The sequence below is a fragment of the Mesocricetus auratus genome, unplaced genomic scaffold (genome assembly GCF_017639785.1).
Source record: "Mesocricetus auratus isolate SY011 unplaced genomic scaffold, BCM_Maur_2.0 Super-Scaffold_100676, whole genome shotgun sequence".
Taxonomy (NCBI): domain Eukaryota; kingdom Metazoa; phylum Chordata; class Mammalia; order Rodentia; family Cricetidae; genus Mesocricetus; species Mesocricetus auratus.
This window is the reverse complement of record NW_024429266.1, coordinates 171,068,201-171,082,187: the sequence shown is the minus strand read 5'-3', so window position 1 is coordinate 171,082,187 and position 13,987 is coordinate 171,068,201. Positions and strand designations below refer to the sequence as shown.

General features: G+C 41.0%; 1 protein-coding gene across 7 annotated transcripts in view; it reads right to left on the bottom strand.

Moving 5' to 3' along the window:
• Positions 1 to 13,638, bottom strand: part of Grm7 (glutamate metabotropic receptor 7) — an 886,003-nt gene extending 872,365 nt beyond the window's left edge. For 5 of the 7 annotated variants that reach the window (XR_001196215.3, XM_040738573.1, XM_005066170.4 and 2 more), the window contains exon 1: positions 12,778 to 13,636. Coding sequence is in view for 4 of the 7 variants with exons in the window: in XM_040738573.1 (XP_040594507.1) it covers positions 12,778 to 13,296 (519 nt within the window). In the remaining 3 variants the exon portion in view is untranslated. Of the gene's footprint in view, positions 1 to 9,750; positions 9,852 to 12,777 lie in introns of those variants that run through there. The other 2 variants (XR_005874148.1, XR_005874149.1) reach the window with 2 other exon arrangements.
• Positions 13,639 to 13,987: the final 349 nt, after the last annotated feature.

Here is a 13,987-nt window from a genome sequence, read left to right as displayed (position 1 = left end):
TATCTGCATAAAATAATGATTTACTCTATACAAGTAGGAGAACAAACTGATATGAAGCAGAGAGATAAGATGGCCTCTAACACAAAGGAAGCTCTAAGGGTAATCAGGAGAATGGTGAGAAGAGGGTAAGGACAGTGAGAGTCATAGTGATGGTTGTACTGGTATAGCCCATGCTCTGGCTCTGAACATGGCATAGGTAATGGATGTCTCAGTTCTAGCATATTTAGAAAGTTAGGCTATCTGTCAAATGATTGTGTACAACTTTAGAAGGGAAGGATTTTACATGTGTTCACCTACTTAGTGAAGACACTAGTGGTGGATTGAGTCACCTTAGGAACATTTATTTAGCGTTTATTATATGCCAAGTCATGTGTACAGTTTATTCTTCATAGTAACAGTATGTAACAGCTTCTAATCTTGTTATTTTCTTTTATATATAGACCCAAGCTTATAGAAGTTATAACATCTAAGATTATGCTGCCATTACAATAAAAATACACCCAAACTTTCTCATTGAGTGCTGCTCAGTAACTAAAGAATAATATCAAACATTTTGCCCTTGGCTCTATTCTCATTCTGAGGCCTGCCTATTTTATCACCTTTTTCACTTGAAGAGGAGTGATGATTGAATCTCTTTGAATCTACTTTGCTTCTATATCCATATTCTTTTCATAGAATATACCCCTGTGTCTAGCAGCCTGGTACTGTCAGAGTCATGCTTTAAAACAGATACCAAGGAAAATGGCATCCCAACCCCAGTACACAGACATGGCAGGGATGAGTTATGGGATAGTGCAATAAGGTCCCAAAATTCCAGAGTAAGACCAACACTATCAATGACATATTTTGTGCTATGGGCATCGAGCTAAGTGCCTACATGAATTATTATATATACATCTTAAGTCTTCTAAGAATAGGACTAATATTACTACTTAATGATTGAAATCATGAACCCTAGATATTAAGGTGAGTAACCAAGCTCACATGATTAACAAAAGAGGGAGGTCAACTATGTTAAACACCCACAACACTTTTAAGACAGTGTCTTACTGTGTAGTTCATGCGATCCATGAATTTACCATCTCACCATCCCAGGCTCCACAGAGGTGGGGCAGTAAGCATGTCCCATTATGTCCAGCTAGCTTTAACTCAATGCTCTATTCGTTCTCATTGAAATAATAGTCAAATTTACCAGAAGCCATTATTTTCTTCCAGTGTCAAACAAATGCCAGGAAGTGTTTGGAGAAGGCTAGAGTGGTGGCAGGTGAGGGAATACTGATCATTTCAAATCAAGTTATTTGCTTTGTGACACCGTCCTGTTACACTTCTTCACCAGTTATCAAGAATCAGCAAGCAAAATGGAGGCAGTAAACATGTGGCCCCAGGAGGCTGATGAAACAACATATTTGGCACTGAAGCATATCTCTTCCAGAAAACAGTGGTTCCAGTTGTTATTTAAGCTAGAAAGTCTCTAAATCACAAATCAAACAGCAGCATTTCATTTCTGTAAATCAACTTTTCTGTGTCCTGCCATTCATCTACCGTCCTGATTTAGGATTTATTCATAAATATGTTAAATATATAATCTCAAATGTGAAAGGGTTGAGTGAGAGGGAGCCTTGATGTCTCACTGTGTGGTTGGTTTATGTTTTATCTTAATTCTATTATGCTAACTTCATCCAACTTAATTATGATGAATAGAGAATTATAAAATTACCCTCTGTTCTGTTCCTCAGATGCTGTATTTTGATAAAATTCACTACATGCTGCTCTCCTCATAAGTACTAAAAATGGATGTGTTGATATGAGATGTATTATAATTACAATAGAAATATACCTTACATAATGATAGTGTTAAAATAAAATTATAGATGTGTAGAGACAGCATGGCCATGCATTTTGAGTACAATGCATGCTCACAGCAAAACATGGTAGCTCAATGCAAAACTAAACATGATTTTGGTTTAGCCAAAGAGATTATTTGGTAGCATTCAAATACCTAATATCTAAAGCAAGTGTAAAAACAGTGAGATAAATTTAATCCCATGTTTTCAGATTAAAAGTTGACTTTGGCAGCTGGAGAGATAGATGACTTATCAGTTAAGAACACTGGCTCCTATTGCATAGTGCCTGAGTTCAGTACATACCACCCATGTTGTAGCTAACAACCATCAATATAAGTCCAATGTCCTCTTCTGGCCTTGAGGTGTACCAGGTACACGTGTGGTACATCTACATGCATGTAGACCAACAAAATATATAAAATAAAAATGAATAAAAAATTTGATAGTCAAATGAAAAGCTATGGGTGTGACTTAAGGGTAGAGTATCATGAACAATACCCTAGATTCCATCTCTTACACCAAAACATAAATAAAAATTAATGTAATAGTTTAAAAGGTAAGCAAAGATATGAAATTCCTGGTAGAACTGCTCAAAGTAAATAATCATGTGGATATTTTAGAACAAGTTCATTGTTTGTTTTCCTTGAACACCTGGGTAATTTTCTTTTAACTTCAACATGTATATCAGAAATGGCAATTTCTCAAATGTATTTGATAAGGTATGAAATAATGATAAATATTTGAATACAAAATACTTATGAATTAAAGTGGCACCCAAATACAATCAATGTCTTATAAAATATTGCTATAATTACATTATCAGAGAACTGTCAACCTGACAACCAGCAGGCACACCTCTAAGGGATTACTGAGATTCTTTTAGCTTCTTAGAATACCTATAAAGGTTTATCTTGATTAGGTAACTGAGGTTGACAGCATTTCTAAAAGAGGGTGATAACTACTGTTCCTCGTGTTTGATCCTCAACCAATGAAAAGGAGAAAGCTAGCAGTACATGAACATTCATTTCATCGTCACTGAAATGCAATGTGGACAACTGCCACAAACTCTTTTCATCAGGATATAATGAAGTATGAGCCTAAATAAGCCCTTACTCTTTTAAGTTGCATTGTCGGGGTATCTTATCACACCAACGAGAAAAGCAACTAATACAACGAGAAAGATGGAAAACCAAAATGTGTCTTCTAAATGCTTTTACTGTGTTAACATCTTTGTTGTTGTTGCTATCCTGGGGATCATACAACATAAAAAGCAAGTAAGTGCTCGAACACTGAGCTACACCTTCAACCCTGAAGTTACATGTAGTATCTCCAGTTCATATAATTGCATCTGTAATCCAAATACTTCAGAACTCCAGACTTATACAGCCAATTGTGCATTCAATGTCTCTATGTGGTGATCAAGCACCTGAAATATTCTATTTTCAAAGCTGATTCTTATTTTACCTAATTTGTTTTTACATCTCAATAATCCTGCTTTTCTAGATGTCTGAGTTTCAAATTTTGGGCTCAACCCTTTTTCTTTTCTTGCCTTCATACCCAACATAATACTCAATAGGAAATCTTACATCAAGATTCAAAATGACTCTTCTTGAAACCTGTCCTGGTAGCACAATGGGTAAAACTGCCAACCCAACACCACCTTTTACTCTTTTTTGTTTTACCTGTTCTTGACTCTGCTGTTTGCTCTCATTCTCAACACAACAGACATGGTTAGCCTATTGAAGCAGAACACAGATTATCCCATACCACTGTTTAAATCCCACCATGGCCTCGGTATGTTTAGAGGAAAACCAAAATGCCTATGACAATCGTCAAGGCCTTTGATAATTTGTTCATAGAGCTTTGGCCATAATCTTGATTATGCTTCTCCCACCCCATGTTATCACCCAACATATCAGTGCCATGCCTCTGCCTTAACAGCTGTAACACTGGGTCATGCCAGATTCTGGGTGGCAGTGTCCCTCGAAAGATGTATGCCTGCTCATGTATGACTCCCAGTGTTTGCTCAAATATCAACTTTCAATTCTACCCTGAATATCATTTTTATAATTAGAACCTTCCTTTTGTATCCCTTCTCTAGTATTGCCTAAACCATATTTAGCATGTTCTACATTATTTTTGCACACTGTTGGGTTTCGAACATGTTATCGAATTCATTTACACCACCTCTTTCTATGAATACTGATGATGTACACTGAGACAGAGAAATTTTAGAGAAAGAAAGAGATCTTATACTTTTTATGTGTGCACACTAAAGAGTCTTAGTAAATATTTCTGAATAAAATTACAGGTAGACAAAGCAAAAATAAAACTGAAAGCATTTAACTATTGTAATAGAATTTGAACTTAGAGGTAAATGATGTCCACTATTAACTCTTTTATAATCCTAAAGCAACACAATTATATGGGGAAGGTACACATGTCCGTAATTTCACTACTCTGGATGTAGAGGCAGGAGGACAACTGAGAGATTGAGATCAGCCTGGTTTTCATAGTAAGTTTCAAGTCATCTATGACAGCATAGAGAAATCCTGTCTTCAAAATAAAACTAACTGAAATAGAGAGAAAAGGAAAGAAATTTTAAAATTTCATAGAATGCATAGTTCATTTTAATCAATATACCAAATTGTTTTTATTGAATTCAATCATTAAAATCCCAAGATGAGTTATTAAAATCTCTCTATATATGTGTGTGTATGTTTATGTATATATATGTGTGTGTGCATGTATACATATGTGTGAGTGTATATGTATATACATTTAAGTATACAAGTATATATATATATATATCTGTGTCCGTACATAATACAATATAAATAATGTTATATAGAGACATGCCAGTGAAAAATAGTGAAAAGTGCACACATTATTGTTAGTATAGCTATTCTGTAGCAAATATATCAATTGTGATTATTTGGCAATAGCAACACTTCATATATGACAACAATAAGGAAATTCACTGAGCACACAAGGCATTTTAAACTCAGTACTAAACGATTTACATACCTATTCATGAAATACTCACAATTACTCCATCAGATAGTTTAAAACTATTTATTTATTATTATATATATAATGTGTAGACATATGCAAGTGTGTGGGTGAGTGCATGACATGATATTTATGTAGAGGTCAAAGAACAACTTGTTAGAATTGCTTCTGTCCTTTTACCATGTGGGTTTCAGGGATCTCTCAGGTCATCAGGATTGGAGGAAAATTCCTATACCTGGTAAGCCATCTAGTGGGCCCAGAAATGTTTTTTCTTATGCTCATTTGAAAGATAATTTGATGATAAAAGTGATTCCTGTTTGAGGAAGTCAGGAGAAAAAAGGGGGAACATAAACATTTTCCCTTAGATCTAATTCTTGAACTTGACTGTCTACTCTTATGTGGACAGGCAGAGACAAGAAGGGCCTTATAATTTCTAATGAGGACCATTGCTATGATGTCAGCCTGAACTGTTGGCTTCACAGAAGTCCAGCTGAAAACACAAGAAAAATGCTTGATCTCTGTTTTAGCAAACAGAAACAGTCTCTTTTAAGTAGTACTGCTGCTTGGCTGAGCCTTTCTATGTGGCTTAACTGATACCTTCAGCACCCAGAACAAGCAGCAGCAGCTACGCCATGAAGAAAGCACAACACCCAGAGATGGAGAATTCTGCAAATGACCAATTATAAAACTATTAAGCTGCAGCACTTTCTGAGCAAGAGGCAAAATAATCCATTAAACTCGAAATTCCTACCCTTCCTTCTAAAGCCCACACAAACATTAGTGTTGCATTTATTAGAATGTACTTCCTGTGCTCCATCAACTTGGATTTCTGCAATTGTATTAATACAGTCCTCTCAGTTTGCACATGTATCTGAATGATGGATTTCCTCACTTGAGGTCATGAGAGAGTGGTGTGAATGAAATAAAACTTAGTATGTGCCATCACAATCCACAATGACAGGTACAGAATTGAAACAAGAGGAAACAACTTTTCTCATTTATTTAATAAGAGACAGTTACTGTGTATTTGTGTCCACCTGCCTAGCTACTGGTTAAAGAATGGAGAAGAGACATCTTTCATTGGGAGACAAGCATTTGTTTGAGTTTTACACAATCTTGTTCTACAATTGAGTTTAGTGTTTCTATACACAGCTATAGGTAAGCAATTGACATTGGTATATCTTTAAGCCATTGTGGTTTAAAAGTAGGGAAGTACATAATTAATTTTAAGCTTTTTTGCATTTGTATAACAATTGAACTCTATGAAGAGTGATTTATTACCAGTGGCGTTGGGCTGGAAGAATCCCTTTTAAAAATGCATAATAGTATAAGAATATGGGCATGAAGAACTACTATGGCAACCAAATGAGATGACATTCTTGGAAGTACATGGCACAGTGACTCATACCAAGAACTCAAACAATACTACCTTACTACCAATGCTGAAAGTAAATTAGAATTTCTCACAAACTGGGCTATATAACCTATATCATTGTAAAGTCACAGACATAATTTTTGATGTGATATAGTAGCTTGACTCAGGAAACTTTTAATAGTAAATATAGTGGCAAAGAAGTTAAATTTCAGACACGGAAATCTCATAATATTAAGAACCATGCAATGGTACTTCTCTCAGATAAATATTTTCTTTTAGAAGGACTAATTTCTATGATTTGTTAAAACACAGAAACATTTATGTTGCTTTGTCAGTTCACGAAAGATTCATTATTAACTAGTCTTACTTTACATTGCATAATTGTTGTCCTGCTAAATACTGATCATGTATGCATTTTAGGTCCTGGCAGCATGAGTTTGCAACTATTCTTAATTACCTATTTAAAGTCAAAGGGTCTGAAGAGTGGAGTCAGGCGTGTTGCTTACTGTACAGGGACCAGAGAGTTTAATATACTTTGTACTCCATTATGGAATGAAAATGCTTTTGTGCCCTAGGGATATCAACAAAAGATTTGCTTTAATGAAAGGAACTGAGTGAGGCTCCACAGCTCCTAGAGAGGAGGCCTACGGACTACAGTTTGCATCCAAAGTATATGCCTTCTTTCTCATCTGTGTATAGACAGTAAATAAGCAGTTGCAAATAATAAAAACAACTGCAACCACCACTCTCATTAAGAAGACTGAGGAGAAATACAGTGTTTTTGAACAGCTCAAAGATGGGCATGAAGAAAACATCTCATACTAATTTTAGCATAATAAATGCCAGTTACTACAGGAAAGTTGCTGTCTCCCAGTATAGGTAGCAAAAATCAAATTCAATTCAAGGGTAATAATTGTGCTTTTTCTATTGCTTTTAAAATTGTGTGTGTGTGTGTGTGTGTGTGTGTGTGTGATGTATGTGTGTCTGTGCACCATAGTGCCCTTGTGGAGGTCAGAGAACAACTTCATAGATGTTGTTGTTCCCTTTCTCTTTTACATGCATTAAAACTCAGGTCACCAGGCTTGCAGGGGAAGGATCTTACTAGCAGAGCTGTCTTGCCAGCCTATTTAAATTTTTTTTTCTAGAAATTCAGGAAAACATCTAGATGAAGACAACATTGACTTTAGGAGCTCCAGGTGAGCAAGTTGAGACTGTCTGTCTTCTCCCCCACCTTGCTTTTTTCTTTCTGGCTGTTAAGTCTTTGGTGTTGATGCCCTATCACCCTATGCATGCCACCTCTCAATGCCTTAGTCCTGAGCAACCAAGGATAACTCATAATTTCTGATAGAAAATTCTTGGGGAAGATTCTAATATGTGTAACTCCAGTTGCCCACAAATAAACTAGTCGTTTACTTCATTTTACCAAAGCCCTGTGACTTAATATTGGACATTGCAAGGATGTCATTATCTGACACCTTCCTAAACAAAGATGTTTAGAGTTACAGTAAGGCAAGATAGGATAGGATACTGGACAAAGATGTAACTGCTGCTATAAGCCCTTATGATTTTTGGTAAATTGACACAAAAGGTCTTTTTTACCTAACAAGATCTTTGATATAACCCACTGTACAGCAGTCTCATTTAAAGAAAAAGTAAACAGAAAGAAGGCACATAAAGAAAGTACTAGATGTGGTCAATGAACTAGACTAGTATTGATGAAGTTGTGGAAGTGCAAAAATGATGTCATGGGTGTTTCTAAAAGCTAGTTTGACATAAACTAAACAAGATGAATAGAAATTTCCATAAACTTGAGTGTGCTGTATATGTGCTTCGTGCACATGAATGTGCACATGTTCATGTGTGCGGGAGTATGTGTGCACACATTATATATGTGTAGAGACCAAAGGTAGAAGTTAAATGTCTTACTCAATCATCTACATCTAATTTTTATCAGACAGGGTCTCTCCTTGAATGTGGAGTTCACTGAGACACACCATTATGCCTGACTTATGTTTTGTGGATCCAAACTCAGGTCCTCAATTTTGCACAGTTATCACTTTACCCACTGAGCCATCTTCCCATCTCCTAGAAATCACATTTCAAAAATACAATCCAGATGAAGAAAACAAAGCCTATGCAAATTAAATGACATATTTAGGGTAAGAAGAAGGGCATTCATAGCACTGGAAAACACGGTGTAATTCACCTAATGTCTTTTCAAATCATATATATCCTGTACATATGTTGAATGCAGAACACTTCTAACTTTTAACTTCTTATAGCCCTAATGTCTGTGAAGTTAACCCAAAAGTCATCTTCCCTTTAATTATTTTAATTGAAAAACCCCAGAGACATCCTAATTAAGTGGACTGTATATGCATAAAATATACATGAAGGTATCTTCAAATATAGCATGTGGACGTCTTCATTTCTTCCCTCTCTGCTCTTTTAAAAATGCCCCTTTAAAAATTTCCCACTCACCATCTGTTAGGTAAATTTCCTAAAACACAGTAAATGTGGAGGCAGAGACTTTCAGAGATGATTCCAAATGGCAGTGCTACCTATATTTATGTGATTTTAAAGAACAGATTAGAGCTGCTTTAAATCGGAGCCCCTGCCACCTATAGTAATACACTCCCTATAAATTAATCTGAGAGAGAGAGAGAGAAGGTAAGCATCTAAGTATATAAAATAGTGTTCTAATGGCTAAATATCATATGCAATTCCTGTGAATGGCAGAAAACCATTGACAAATTTGCACATGAATTTCATTTATGGTACAAAGTTTATAGGCTTAGATTTGTATTACAGTCAATGAGGTTACAATTTTGCAAGCTAGTTATTTCTGGAAAAAAACTATACACATACACACACACACACTGAACAGATGCCATGAAATTCTGTGCCTACAGCCTAGATAATGTCAAAGCACTCACACACACACAAATAGTATTCCCTTAGAATCAGGATTTAAGTCAGTGAAAGAGGAGCCTTAATCAGCAATGATCTTCCTCTATGCTGTTATGTCTCTCACATATGGCTGTAAAACACTGTTCAGGGAAGATTCAACCTCCGGCCACCACATTATGTAACCTCCCCACTTAAGCCATCCCTATCCTGTGATTAGTTTTTAAAAATATGTTACTCCTCGTCAGTAATAATTTATTTTTAATCTCTCCGAGCATTAAGAGAGTATTATTCTGCCCAGGCTTAGGAACAAATCTCCAGAAATTCCTCCCCAATGCTTCTTTGAGGCTGCAAACGCATCACAGGTCAGTTGCTGTGATTTAATTCTACTTGGCAGAGCACTGGCCACAAGCTAATTTCATTAGCCTCAAACTCTTGGATTTGAAAAAACCTACTAGATCTAATTCTTGTTCTCAGACATGTCATTTGCTAACCTATTCAGGAAAGATATAAGAGAGAGGGAGAAGGGGAGAAGGGAGGGAGGTGAAGAGAGAGAGAGAGAGAGAGAGAGAGAGAGAGAGAGAGAGAGAGAGAGAGAGAGAGAAGACTGACCTGACTGTCCAGTCCTATCTCTGGCCTTGCACACCAGTAAGAGGAGAATTCCCAGTGAAAGACAGTATTTACATCTGAGTAGTCATCCCTTGTCTTGTCTGCATTTTACAGTTTCCACCCTGGATGTTCTGGCAGTAGCAGCATTTGTTGTATCTTTGACTATCTCATTACTTCCTCCTGGCCCCCAGCACTCAGCATCCCCTCATTTAGTCTGTAAGTATCTCCTCCCCCAGGCTACAAGCTCATCTCACTATAAATTCGTATCTCAAGTGATCAGTTTGGCATGGTCCCTACTGCCACCCACGAGGAACAGAGCAAAGAAGAAATCTCAAATCACTGTAAAGCTCAGAATTCAATCATTTAGAGAGAGTTTATTTTATATAGGACAATTTTAATTGAACACAACCCTGTGGTCCTAGGGGAGATTTGTCTCCTCACTTTTCCCTCTTCCTCTATTTGAAGGTGCCCACTGTTATTGTATCTTTCTTCTCTTTAATCATTTTGGAGGTTGACAGAAGCTGGAAAAGTGGTGGAACATGCACGCTACGGGCTTCTGAAATCACATGCAAAAAAAAAACGGCACTAAAAGATATCTACGTGAAATAGAGACAGAGAAGCACATTAAGATATATATTCATATCTGTACATGTGCATGCATGGGCTCGTGCATACACACACTTACTTCAACATGGGGAATGGCTAAAGAAGCATACACACTAACTGCTATGCCCAGCTTGCAGCATAAGCCACAAGTTGGAGCAGCCCTCTCACTAGCAGCCTCTTTGCAGCAACTGCAGGTGAGAATCAGGGCCTCTTTTGCCTCAGCTCTACAATCCAGCATGAATAGCAGCAATTTGCAAATTAGAGGAAAATGACAGTGTTTTCTCTGAATGGTTTTAGTCCCAACCTACAGTGCTCACACTGGCATTGGGTCCCATCCTTTTCCAGCTAAGAGAATGGGAAGGGGAATAGAACACCAGACATTTGTTTCTTTGGAAGTTGCCTCAGTTTTAAATGCTACCGAAGAGAAATCAGCTCCCCCTGGAGTCCTTTGCACACTGTCCCTAGCTTCATCTGCAATGACTTTCTTAACTTGAGTATTTCACTCTGCAGACAAGGCTCAACTGGGATGATGCCCATGCTCCCACTGAGGAGAAAAACAAAGAAATTATACTAAAATGCTAAATCTTGAATGAGCAGCCCTCCTTCAAGATTTGGGAGGACCCTCCCGCCCCTCCCCACACACTAGAGATTCTCAGTATTGTCTCTGCTCCTCTCTTCACCTTTTCTGTAGCTGCAGCATCCCCACCCCCAAGTTGTCCAGTTTCAAGCTCAGAGGTGAAGGTAACTCTTTCGAGTTTCCATGACAAAAGCCTGGGGCCCTTTTAGAATGCAAGCAACCTAGAGTGAAGGCCACCCTCCAATCACTTTAAGGGAGTGCAAGCAGCAAGAAGTGTCCATGCTGACACATTCAGGAGGTATCAGGGTGTTCCAGTGATCAGAGGGGATTTGCTGGCTTCAGTTGAGTACCTCTACTGCTTGACCACAAACTTCCCACTCCTGGAGATGTGGCAAGTTCTGTGCTGGCCTGACTGTCAACAGCAGGCCCCTTATAAAACTCACACCCTTAGGAGAAGAAGCACATGAGCAAGAGTCACTTTCTAGGCTGGGCAGCACAGTCCTGAAGGGATCATCTTGCACATCTAAGGGAAGAGATTGACTGGATTTGGCAATCACCAAACAGGCAGCGAGTCCTGGTTAAGGAGACTCATACCAGAACTGATTTGAGTCAAGAACTTGGGAAGGAGGAAACGGCCTGAGATGGGGCCATGGGGATGGGGTATAGAAAAGAAAGAAAGAAAAAAGATAGCCAAACAAGTAAACAGAAAGAAACAAGCAAATAAGCATTCAGAGTTCTCCAAACTCAATTTCTAACACCCAAAGCCATTCATTTCTACTTAGTGCAGCAGAGGAGACAAGGGAACAGAGGCTGCAGGGCCAGAGGCAGAGCACTGCCCTTGGACCCACTGCTCATCAGTACTGGATCCACCTTCCGCCAGTTTGGAACCCAGGACATAAGAACTGCATGCCCTGCATCCCCCCACTCCAGAACACCCCACTGCTCCTGGGCCGAGCAGACACAGTCTCCCAGCTGAGCCTGGGATTTGGGTGTGGGGCTGTATTAGTGAGGGAGGGAGACTAGGAGCAGAGGGAGCAGTCAGTGAAAGCGATTTTATTTCGCAGTTAGCATGAGCTCATCCCCAGCTGAGGTCTGAAGTGGCAGCAGTAAGCTAGCTGATCGCCCAGCTCCTGCCACTGGCCGGACTGCAAATGCAATTTAGGTGTTGCACAAAATTGCCAGGAGGAAACCAACTCTGCGGGGATCACGTCAGCAGGCGGGGTCTCCCCAGTGGGGCGGGTACCCCCTGCCTCTTATGAAGACCGGCTACAGGTCAGAAATTCAACCCCAAACAGATGGGCAATTAACATCCACATGCGGGTAAACCCCAGCCCTCAGTTGAAGAAGGGGCTTCTTGAGGTCTTCGCGAATATTTCCGTGGAGTCGAGGTTTCCTAAGTGGCTCGGGCATGGGAAGCAGGGGAGTTGAGAAATGCCATTTTTCAAAGCATCTTCTCATTTTTTTTTTCATATTCCGTGTGCCTAACCTGCTCCCTAGGAGCCCAGGCAGGTTTACAAGCCTGTTTCCGACCATATTTCACTCTAATGCAAACCCATTTAAATCATCGCCTTGTTTTTCCGAAGATTGCTTCTTGTAAATGGGACCATAAATCCGGGGAGTCAGATCAGATGGAGTGGAGCATGGACAGGGGAAGACATAAATGAGGAGTAAACTAAGCAAGGAAGATACCTCCTTGGGTGGGGTGGGAGGGATTCGGCAGGATCTCCTGGGAAGAAATGCCGGAGTGCTGGCCTGACCCCTGCAACCCACGAAGTCCAAACCAGCTTTTAAGGTTAGAGCGCAGGGAGCCACAAAATGCTCCTCCCCAAAGGGAGCGCCCCCCCTACCTGGAAAAGCCTCAAGATGTTGGCTACCATGATGGAGACGGAGCTCCCCGAAGCCCCAATCACTCCAACTACTTTCTCTGGCTTGACGAAAACCGGGGGCTCGCCATTGGTGCAGCGCACGTCGGAGGTGTCCTTCTGGATGAGCGCCTGGACGAAAGTGAGTGACTGTTCGAGCGCATAAGTGTCCCTGGAACAAGTGTCCAGGATCCGCGCGCCTAACGTTACGTTGGGCAGCAGGTTGGGATCGCTGTTGATTTGATCTAGGGCATATAGCATAGCTTCCAGCCTGTGGATCCCGTTCTCCCTCTTGATGTCACCGCAGGGCACTCCGCTGGGACCCTTGGCGTGCACTGGGAACAGCCCCCCAAGGGTGACGTCCCCCTCGATCCGGATCGAGTGCGGGGCGTACATCTCCTGACCGCGCACCGCCGCCGCCAGCACGCACAGGAGCACCTCCAGCACGCAGCAGGGGAACTTCATCAAAGTCAGGACGCGGAGCAGCTTCCCCAGCTGGACCATGCCGCTCCTCCGGATGCTGCTGCGGTGGCGGCGGAGGCGCTTGAGGGAATGCTGGTGGGCTCTCCCTGGTCGGGGCTTCTCGAGGTGAGCTCCTTTGGGGGAAGCCCGGGGACTTCTGTAGGCACAGAGGGTGGAGGAGCCGAAGGAGGTGCAGCGGGAGAGGGTGGGGGGGTCCCAGGGCTCCAGCCAGCCTTGGGTACCTGGCGCTGTGGCTCTGCTGGCCCGCGCACCGAGGTTGCGCTCCCCTGCTTGCGGCTCGCGCTCTCCAACAGCCAAGCACTGGGGAGAGGGCAGGGATTGCTATCGCTTTAAATGGTCGTTGGGCTCCCTCTCCTCCTCCTCCTCCTCCTCCCACTCCCTCTCTCCCTCCCTTGCTTGCTATCCATCTCTCCCCACCCTTCCAGCGCCCGCCCTCCCCACCGGTTTGCATCATCACGCAGGGAGGGGCTGCGTGCTGAGGTAAGGGGGGTGGTGGTGGAGGAGGAATGGGTGGGTGGCCCGGGAGCAAGGAGGTTGCCTCTCCAGGGGAGTTTCGTGGTCCCCAGGGAATCTATGGATTTCAGGATAACAGTATAGCAAGCTAAGGTCTTGTCCCCAACTCTGGGGTGGAAGCCTCTGGTCTACCAACACCCACGCCCACGTTCTAGGAACTGCAGAGGTACACTTGGGATGAGGTGGGGATGTGGGAACT